Below are 9608 nucleotides of genomic sequence, written 5' to 3'. Positions count from 1 at the left end.
TTTTTTTTTCTTGAGTCGGGGTCTTGCTCTGTGACACAGGCTGGAGTGCAGTGGCATAATCATAGCTCGCTGCAGCTTCGACTTCCTGGGTTCAAGTGATCCTCTTGCCTCAGTTACTTGAGTAGCCAGGACTATAGGTGTGTGCCACCAGGCCTGGTTGACTTTCAGTATTTTGGGTAGAGACAGAGTCTCACTATGTTGCCCAGGCTGGTCTTGAACTCCTGGCCTCAAATGATCCTTCTGTGTCAGCCTCCCAAAGTGCTGGGATTAGGCATGAGCCACTGAGCCCGGCCTCTATGCTTTGAGTCTTGACCATTCCATTGCCCATCTTCCCAGGGTCCTCTGTGTTTGTGGAAGAGGCGGCAGTTTTGTTTTCTCCCTTTGGCAAACTTCTTTGGTCTCTGGATCAGATGACTCAGGTCTACTTTCTAATCCTGGCCCACATTTTTCTCCCTCTTTCTATAACTACAGATGGACTATAAATTCCACCCACCGGCAGTTAGGTCTCCCAAAGCAACTGAGCCTCTGCTCAAGTGCCCCAGCCCCAGTGGTCAGCTCTGGGGAGCCCCTTGAGCCAGCAGGTTGGGGAGAATCGTTTATAACAGCAATGAGTCCCAACTCCTGCCCTTTGGAAATAGACATGAAGGCCCCAAGATGGAGTGAGGGGGGATGGTTTGGGCGTGCTTCTTCTCTGATGTGGATTTCCTGGGTCTTTTACTTCTTCTTTGCCCACTCTTCAGGCCCTAAGATTTAGAATCACAGTCAAATACCATTTGAGTTGGAAGGTAATGGAGTCATTTTTTTGTAGGTAGGGAAACTGAGGTGGGTGGATGACTTGCGGGGGCCTCACAATGAGCTGGTGGAGCAGTCTCCTGGCAGAGCCAGGGCGCACACACAGGACTTCAGGAATCCCTGTGTTTTAGTGGGGGAGATGACCCTTCTCCAACACTTCAGTTCCCGGCAGGCATCCTCCCGTGCTGGTTTCCAGGGTAGGCATCCCCCCTTTTCCTTGGGGAAGGGTCATAAGTGAGTGGATGAGGCAACCTGGGGAGGTTTCTCACACTGCTCCTTAGAGCAACAAGGAATTAAAATGGCCTCCCTCTAAGGTGACAGGAGTTGGGGGGTGGGGGACTGAGGCCCATGTACCAGGGATACTTCAACGGCTCCTGTTTGGAATGCCCTCTTCAAGAAGTGGGGGTGGGCCGCAGACCAGTAGGCAGCCAATCTTCACTTCAGTGCTGTCCTGCTTCTACAGAGCTCAACCATTTTCTAGAGAATTCTTGTAGACAGGGTCCATGAACTTGGGTGGGGGAAAATAAAAACCCATTGTTACTTACAGAAACCTCAATCCAACTGAAATTCAGCATCCCTTTCAGTTATTATTATAGTCTACAAACCACAAGAGTATTTGCAGTGTTTTTGACTGTCACCAATAGACATCATAGATATTTTCCAACCACTTATAGTTGTTGCTATCTCAAGATATCATTTATGTTCATTATTACTTCAAAATTTTGGCAGGGATAAGGCCCACTGCTAGATCTTTTATTTAATGAGTTATTAAAGAAGCACAAATATCACTAAATTACACATTTTATAAAATATTTTCATAAAATGACATGCGATATAAGTGATTTCCTTTGTAACCTTATCCTTTATTTTGTGTTTTTAAAAGCATTATCCTGAGAAGGTGTTCACATAGGTTCACTGGATTATCAAAGGGGTTCATGGCATGAAAATGATTAAGAGTACCTGATTGATTAGCCCCTGAAGGCTAATCATTTGGACAGGATTTAAGGAATCCTTTAGAAAATGGCTTTGACTCTTTGCATCTGGGGTTGTCTCATCCTCATAACTCATTTATCTGAGAGGCCACATCTGAAGTGGGAGTGCAGACTGAAGACACGAAGACTGAGTTTAATTACAGCTCTCTGGTGGCTACAGGATGTGGGTTATTTCCTGTGACCCTGCCCTCTCCTATTTCCTGTCGTCTCTGAGGGCCCTGTAAGATAGGTTAGTACCCGGGTGGGAAGCCTGACTCCTGGGGCTGGGCCTGGGTCGGCTGGGTAAGGATTGCTAGGGAGAATCCAGGAACCAGTGACCAATGTAGGTGAAGACACCGAAATCTGGCTAAGATGTCAGAAAGATCTTGAAGATGAAGGGTGTGAGCGTCAGGGATGAGGTGGCCAGGCTGTGCCTGCCAGGGTAAGGTCAAGAGCTGAGGTTAGCTCTAGGCAACAAGGGTCTGAATATTTCCTACGTTCAAGTCCTTTGCCGGATGACAACGAGGGAGGATGACATGTGAGGTAAGTATCTACAGTGAGATTTGTGGCTTGTTGGCCCTGTGAACAAGCACATGAGCTCCACGAGGGCAGGGACTCTGCCCTGTTCACTGCACCTAACACGATGCTTGGCACATGGTTCTGGGGATGTCGTACAAATGAGGCTGAGCCTCTGAGGGAGGAGGAGCCAACTGTGCCCAGGATGCGTGTACCAGGTGACATCAGACACCTTGGACTGGAGTTCCCAAGGGCCAGTGTCTAAGTCATCTAGCCATGTGGTGACTGAACACCCATGTTGTTAGACAGTCCTGATTTCAGGCGGTTTATGTCTGGAGGACCATGCTCTGGGAGTTCTGTCTGGAAAATAGGGCTTCTTAGCCACACTTGGCCTGTCTCCTCCTTAGACCTGAGGTGTCAGGGCAGGAGTCCTGACTGGGAGCTGAGTTGTGAGGACAGGGGGTGTTAGTCTGTGGGAACTGAGTTGTGAGGACAGGGGGTGTTGGTCTGTGGGAACTGAGTTGTGAGGACAGGGGATGTTGGTCTGTGGGAACTGAGTTGTGAGGACAGCGGGTGTTGGTCTGTGGGAACTGAGTTGTGAGGACAGCGGGTGTTGGTCTGTGGGAACTGAGTTGTGAGGACAGGGGATGTTGGTCTGTGGGAGCTGAGTTGTGAGGACAGCGGGTGTTGGTCTGTGGGAGCTGAGTTGTGAGGACAGGGGGTGTTGGTCTGTGGGAGCTGAGTTGTGAGGACAGCGGGTGTTGGTCTGTGGGAGCTGAGGTGTGAGGACAGTAGGTGTTGGTCTGTGGGAACTGAGGTATGGGGACAGTGGGTGTTGGTCTGTGGGAGCTGAGTTGTGAGGACAGGGGGTGTTGGTCTGTGGGAGCTGAGTTGTGAGGACAGCGGGTGTTGGTCTGTGGGAACTGAGGTGTGAGGACAGCGGGTATTGGTCTGTGGGAACTGAGGTGAGGACAGGGGGTGTTGGTCTGTGGGAACTGAGTTGTGAGGACAGGGGGTGTTGGTCTGTGGGAACTGAGTTGTGAGGACAGCGGGTGTTGGTCTGTGGGAACTGAGGTGTGGGGACAGCAGGTGTTGGTCTGTGGGAACTGAGTTATGAGGACAGGGGATGTTGGTCTGTGGGAGCTGAGTTGTGAGGACAGGGGGTGTTGGTCTGTGGGAGCTGAGTTGTGAGGACAGGGGGTGTTGGTCTGTGGGAGCTGAGTTGTGAGGACAGGGGGTGTTGGTCTGTGGGAGCTGAGTTGTGAGGACAGCGGGTGTTGGTCTGTGGGAACTGAGGTGTGAGGACAGGGGGTGTTGGTCTGTGGGAACTGAGTTGTGAGGACAGGGGATGTTGGTCTGTGGGAACTGAGTTGTGAGGACAGCGGGTGTTGGTCTGTGGGAACTGAGGTGTGGGGACAGCGGGTGTTGGTCTGTGGGAACTGAGTTGTGAGGACAGCGGGTGTTGGTCTGTGGGAGCTGAGGTGTGGGAACAGCGGGTGTTGGTCTGTGGGAGCTGAGTTGTGAGGACAGGGGGTGTTGGTCTGTGGGAACTGAGTTGTGAGGACAGCGGGTGTTGGTCTGTGGGAACTGAGGTGTGGGGACAGCAGGTGTTGGTCTGTGGGAACTGAGTTGTGAGGACAGGGGGTGTTGGTCTGTGGGAGCTGAGTTGTGAGGACAGCGGGTGTTGGTCTGTGGGAGCTGAGGTGTGGGGACAGCGGGTGTTGGTCTGTGGGAACTGAGTTGTGAGGACAGCGGGTGTTGGTCTGTGGGAGCTGAGTTGTGAGGACAGGGGGTGTTGGTCTGTGGGAACTGAGGTGTGGGGACAGCGGGTGTTGGTCTGTGGGAGCTGAGTTGTGAGGACAGCGGGTGTTGGTCTGTGGGAGCTGAGTTGTGGGGACAGCGGGTGTTGGTCTGTGGGAGCTGAGTTGTGAGGACAGCGGGTGCTGGTCTGTGGGAGCTGAGTTGTGAGGACAGTGGGTGCTGGTCTGTGGGAACTGAGTTGTGAGTACAGTGGGTGTTGATATGTGGGAACTGAGTTGTGAGGACAGCGGGTGTTGGTCTGTGGGAGCTGAGTTGTGAGGACAGGGGGTGTTGGTCTGTAGGCTGCTGGTTTTGCTGTTCTTGGAAGAGCCCCAAAGGAAGTTTGGGGTGGGGGTGGCTGTGAGAGTGAGATGTTCACCTGACCTGGGGAGAGGGGCTGACTTTGTTCCTTAGCTCTGCCTCATGCTCCTTATCCAGACAAGGGGATGGTGTGTGAGGCTGTGGAGGACACGAGGGTTTACTGGGAGAAAGGGAAGAAGAGGAGGCTGGCAGGTATTGGGGCACGGAGGGGAGGGGATGTATTCTAGCTACGGGCCTCATGGTCTGCCACAGAGATGCCACTTGGGAAGGTAAGAGCTGAGCCTTTGTTCCTCTGAGCCCAGGGCAGGCCTAAACCTTCTCCTCTGCCCCTCGGGCCAGGCGAGGAGTGGCTGGGGCACTGAGGGGCAGGGGCTCCTCCCTCTAGAAGATGAACAAGGAGGGCTGTGGTCACCAGGAACCCTGCCCGGGAACCCGACCTGAGGTCAGCCCTCAATGTGTTCTCTTCCTCCTGTCTTCACAAGCAGGCTGAAGCCCCAGACTCTGTGGCCATGTCTTCCTGGGAAAGGCGGCTCCATCGGGCCAAGTGTGCACCATCCTGTAAGTGGCACCTTCATTGTGGCCCATGGGTGGGCCCTGGCAGAGGCCTGAAAGGGCAGAGGGCAGTGGGGCTTCCCTCAGGCCTCCATGACCCCTTTTTCCTGCTTGGCGTCTCCTTCCACCCACCCCAGCCCCGGCCACCATGCCATTCTGCACTCTCCTCCCTGCCTGAGGAGAGCTTCCTCTCTATAGTCCGGTTCCTATGACCATGGCCCAGGACTCCCCTCTCACAGGCTGACTCCAGTGAGACTGTGCTTCATTATTTAGTGGTCGTTTCCCCCTCCATCTCACCCTGGTTCTGTGGCTTCTTTCTACTTCCTGTGGCATTGCCCTTCATCTTGTGTTTTCTGTAGACCCTACTCCCTGTCATGTGTCCATGGCCCACCTCACCTGTCCTAGGTCTGTGGCCTCTCCTCCCACCTGTCCTGTGTCTGTTCCTACCTCCTTCACCTGTCCTGTGTCCCTCACATGTCCTATGTCCCCCACCTGTCCTGTGTCCCTCACCTGTCCTGTGTCCCTCACCTGTCCTGTGTCCCTCACCTGTCCTGTGTCTCCCACCTGTCCTGTGTCCCCCACCTGTCCTCTCACATCATGGCTCCTTCCCTCGCCGCCCTCTGCTCTGCTTTTGTCTTCTCTTCATCTATGGTTGTTCTTACTACAGGCCTCTCCTCTGTTGCCTGGTTATCCCCGTGGCCTCTTCCCTGAGTGTGTGGAGTGAGGAGGAGCAGCAGCTGCAGATCTCTGGGCAGTCCCCCTGCTCACCCCACTTGCTCCCCATTCTCAGTTCCGCCTGCCTGGCTTGCTAACCAGGAATAGCTCTAGGAACTGAAGGCCCAGGTGCAGCTGGCCTGGGGCCCACTTGATGCACATCGAAGGCAGATGCCCTGCAACCCCACCCCGCCTGCCTCCCAGGGAGCGGGCAGGGCTGTGGTCTGAGGCACCAGCTTGTGCTAGCTGCTGAGGAATGTTGGGGCTGGGGCTGCCTATCATGAGGGTCTGGGTCCTGTGAAGCCTGAGAGGGCTGCCTCCCTGGGTTCTGGCAATCTCAGCTTGATGGGGCAATGCCTCTGTGTCCCCTATGCAGACTTGTTCTCCTGCTTCAATGGAGGCGAGTGTGTGCACCCGGCCTTCTGTGACTGCAGACGCTTCAATGCCACTGGACCACGCTGCCAGATGGGTGGGTCTGGCCTCCACCCCACCCCTGGGAAGGGACCACGGGTGCAAGGAAAGCTAGGGGGAAAAGGGGCAGCACTTCCAGGGCTGGACCCCACTGGCCTCTGGCTTGGTGCCCACTGTAGCTACACAGAGAGGTTCTCTTTTCTCTCCCTCAGTGTACAATGCCGGCCCTGAGAGGGACAGCATTTGCCGGGCGTGGGGGCAGCACCACGTGGAGACATTTGATGGGCTCTACTACTACCTGTCTGGGAAGGGCAGCTACACGCTGGTGGGGCGCCATGAGCCTGAGGGACAGAGCTTCTCCATCCAGGTGAGGCTTCCCCTGCCATGTCTCTTCAGGAAGGTTTCCCTAGGCTCTGAAGGCTGCGTTGGCCTGGGCTCTACTTGTCATAGTTAGAGAGACTGGCACCTTCCTCCTTGCATCGCCCCCCAGCTCCCACCTAGGCAGTCTGCACCTGGAAGGACCTAGGGGCTCCACAGCTCTTCCTCACCCACTCACTCTGGCCATTCATTCATTGAGCCACTCATTCATCAAGCATTTACTAAGTGCATACTGTACTCTCTTCTGGCATAAGGTTTGGTGGTGGGAGGCCCTGTAGACAACAACACAGATATAGTCTTTGTCCTCACAGAACTTATAGTCTAATGAAGAAAGACATCAAATCAGATGACTCATTTCAAGTGCAACTGAATGCTACCGAGGAGAAATGCCAAATGCTAAATGAACAAGTCCTGAAAACCCAATCTTGTTTATTGGGAAGGATGGTGACCTGGGAAAGCTTCCTGGAGAAAGTGACTTTTTTTTTTTTTTTTTGGAGATGGAGTCTCGCTCTGTCACCCAGGCTGGAGTGCAGTGGCGCGATCTCGGCTCACTGCACGCTCCGCCTCCCGGGTTCACACCATTCTCCTGCCTCAGCCTCCTGAGTAGCTGGGACTACAGGCGCCCATCACCACGCCCCGCTAATTTCTTTTTGTATTTTTAGTAGAGACGGGGTTTCACTGTGTTAGCCAGGATGGTCTTGATCTCCTGACCTCGTGATCCACCCTACTCAGCCTCCCAAAGTGCTGGGATTACAGGCGTGAGCCACCGTGCCTGGCAAAAGTGACATTTAAGTGGAATCTAAGGAATGAATTGGAGTTAGCCAAGTGAAGAGTAGGAGAGTGTGGGCAGACTTGAGAACATTCTGGGGAAAAACATCATTGGGTGCTAAGAAAGAAGAGTGCCTCAGAAAAATGAGGGAGGTCCTGGATGACTCAGTTTAGAGTCACCTCCTCTAAGAAGCCCTCCTGGATCTCCTGACCTTCCAAGCTGGCTGAGGAGCTCCTCACTGGGTAACTCAAAGTTCCACATTATGACCCTGTCATTGTATTTCTCTTACAAAGGTCTGGTTTTGGGTGGGTTTTCTCTACCAGCTTTGAGCTTTCTAGGCCAGGGGCCATGTCTTTCTGTGCCTGGATTGGTGCTCAGTAAAGGTTTGTGACGTAAGGGAACACATGTGTGAAAGCCACTGTCAGGCAGGCCTGATTTTCATGCCTAGTCCGTGTGCTAAACCGGGAGCCACCTTCAGCCACAGCTCAATACCCCTCCACCTGGAGGAAAGTCTCTTTGGAGAACCAGCTCTGTTGGAGGGCACCTTGGTCAGTACTGAGTTAGGGTCAAGGGGTTGGGGGTATGGGGAGACCCCAGTGTTCAGTGTCTCCCCTCTGCTAGCCATTTGTGAGCCTTCTGTCTCAGGCATGGACCTATGAGCCTGCCCTAGGGACCATGCCCTGGATGGGTGGGGAACTGCCACCAATTTTCCTTTCTCTGCCTCGGCCTATCACATAGCAGGGATTTTCATGATCCATCATGTGACAATTACTTAGACCAATGGATTGCCATACATTCATGGGTTACAAAATCAACTTAAAGAATCACAACCATCATTAAAAAAATGAGGCAAATAAAATAGAAAATATTGTAAGAATGCATTATGCATGATAGGGATTAGTATTATTTTGTAAAACTTTTAGTTATATGTGTATTTCTTATTGTGGGTCGTGGTCACAAAAGCTTGAAAACCCTTTAGTTAGACCATGGGGTAGCTTTCGCAGTTCCCACTTGTAGTTGAAGTGGCTCCAGCCTGCTTAATCACATTGAACAGTAATCTGGTGGAAGATGCGTTCCTGGGAAGGGTTTCCACACTTGGCAGGGATAAGCCCTGGGAAACTCTTCCCTCTACCCCACCCTGTCCTTTAGGTCTATGGCCTTTGAAGTCTGGGTTCTGTCTGAACGGGGGCAGAGGAGATGTGTGTGTGTGTGTGTGTATGTGTGTGTGTGTGTGTGTGTGTGTGTGTGTGTGAGAGACAGCAGCTCAGGAGTGAGATGTGTGCCTATAGGTGTAGGGGAAAGCTACAATCTGTACCTGCCAGGGGCATGGGGAAAGGGGAGTGTGTGTATAGTGTGCACACTGAGAGTGTCATGTGAGAAATTTATGGAGTGTGTATAGATGTGTGTGTTTGTGTTCTGTATGAGTGTGAGATGGTGGAGTACGTCTGTTGGGCTTCAATCTGATGGGATATCCTGGGTAGAATAAACAAAAAAGTTCAGAAATAGGCATAGAGAGATGGAATGATTGACTGGGAAGAGCCCTGGGATCTGAGCCATCCAGATCTGGGCTAGAATCCTGGCTCTGCGATTTCCTAGTTCTCTGTGTGTGTGGCCCTAGTCACATCACCTCTGTGTGAATCCATTGCCTCCCCTCTGTGATATATAGGGACTGAGCAAAATCACAGAGGAAAGGTGGTTGATATGCGGGGGACAGGCCATCAGCATTAATGGAAACTCAACAAGGTGTGAATCTCAGGGTCAGGCCGGTAGCAGAAGCCTGCAAACCAGCCTCTGAACTCCCTACTCAGGTGCACAATGACCCGCAGTGCGGCTCTTCCCCCTACACCTGCTCCAAGGCTGTCAGCCTCTTCTTTGCGGGTGAGCAGGAGATCCATCTGGCCAAGGAAGTCACCCATGGAGGCGCAAGGTAACTCTAACACCTTCCACATCGAGTTGTCCTATCTCTGACACTGGTGGGGGTGGATGGGTGAGCATCCGCTCTTCTCAAGCCCAAAGGAAATTGCTTTCTGGGGACAAACAGCAATTTCCACCATCAGGGCGGAAGCATATGGGCAGGTCACTGGGTTTCTTGCCAGTGGGGTCTGCAGAATGATTTTTTTTCCCCTGGAACTCTCAGATCTTGCAGATTTCCAGACAGCAGGCTTTCAGGAAAATAGAGTTTTCCAGCGAGTTGAGAGTTTGTCATGATAAGCACGCTTACTTTTCCCTCCCAAAATCTTCCCAAATGGATCATGCAATTTCTACCTTCTATCAGCAGATTCTGAGCACACTTTTACCCATTTCTGATGACACAGGGTCATTGTGAATGTCAGTTATCTTGCTGGGCCATCAGGGATGACTGGGGGACCACCAGAGGAGTGGGA

At 52.6% G+C, this 9608-nt stretch overlaps 1 protein-coding gene across 1 annotated transcript in view; it reads left to right on the top strand.

Moving 5' to 3' along the window:
- Nucleotides 1-1587: 1587 nt before the first annotated feature.
- Nucleotides 1588-9608, top strand: part of LOC105486963 (otogelin) — a 108496-nt gene continuing 100475 nt past the window's right edge. Inside the window, exons 1-5 of the mRNA XM_011750160.2 lie at nt 1588-2306; nt 4883-4958; nt 6043-6135; nt 6290-6444; nt 9033-9151. Coding sequence (XP_011748462.2) covers nt 2295-2306; nt 4883-4958; nt 6043-6135; nt 6290-6444; nt 9033-9151 — 455 coding nt within the window. The 5' untranslated portion in view covers nt 1588-2294. The remainder of the gene's footprint in view (nt 2307-4882; nt 4959-6042; nt 6136-6289; nt 6445-9032; nt 9152-9608) is intronic.

Source organism: Macaca nemestrina, chromosome 12 (genome assembly GCF_043159975.1).
Source record: "Macaca nemestrina isolate mMacNem1 chromosome 12, mMacNem.hap1, whole genome shotgun sequence".
NCBI lineage: Eukaryota > Metazoa > Chordata > Mammalia > Primates > Cercopithecidae > Macaca > Macaca nemestrina.
This window is presented reverse-complemented; position numbering and strand designations above follow the sequence as displayed.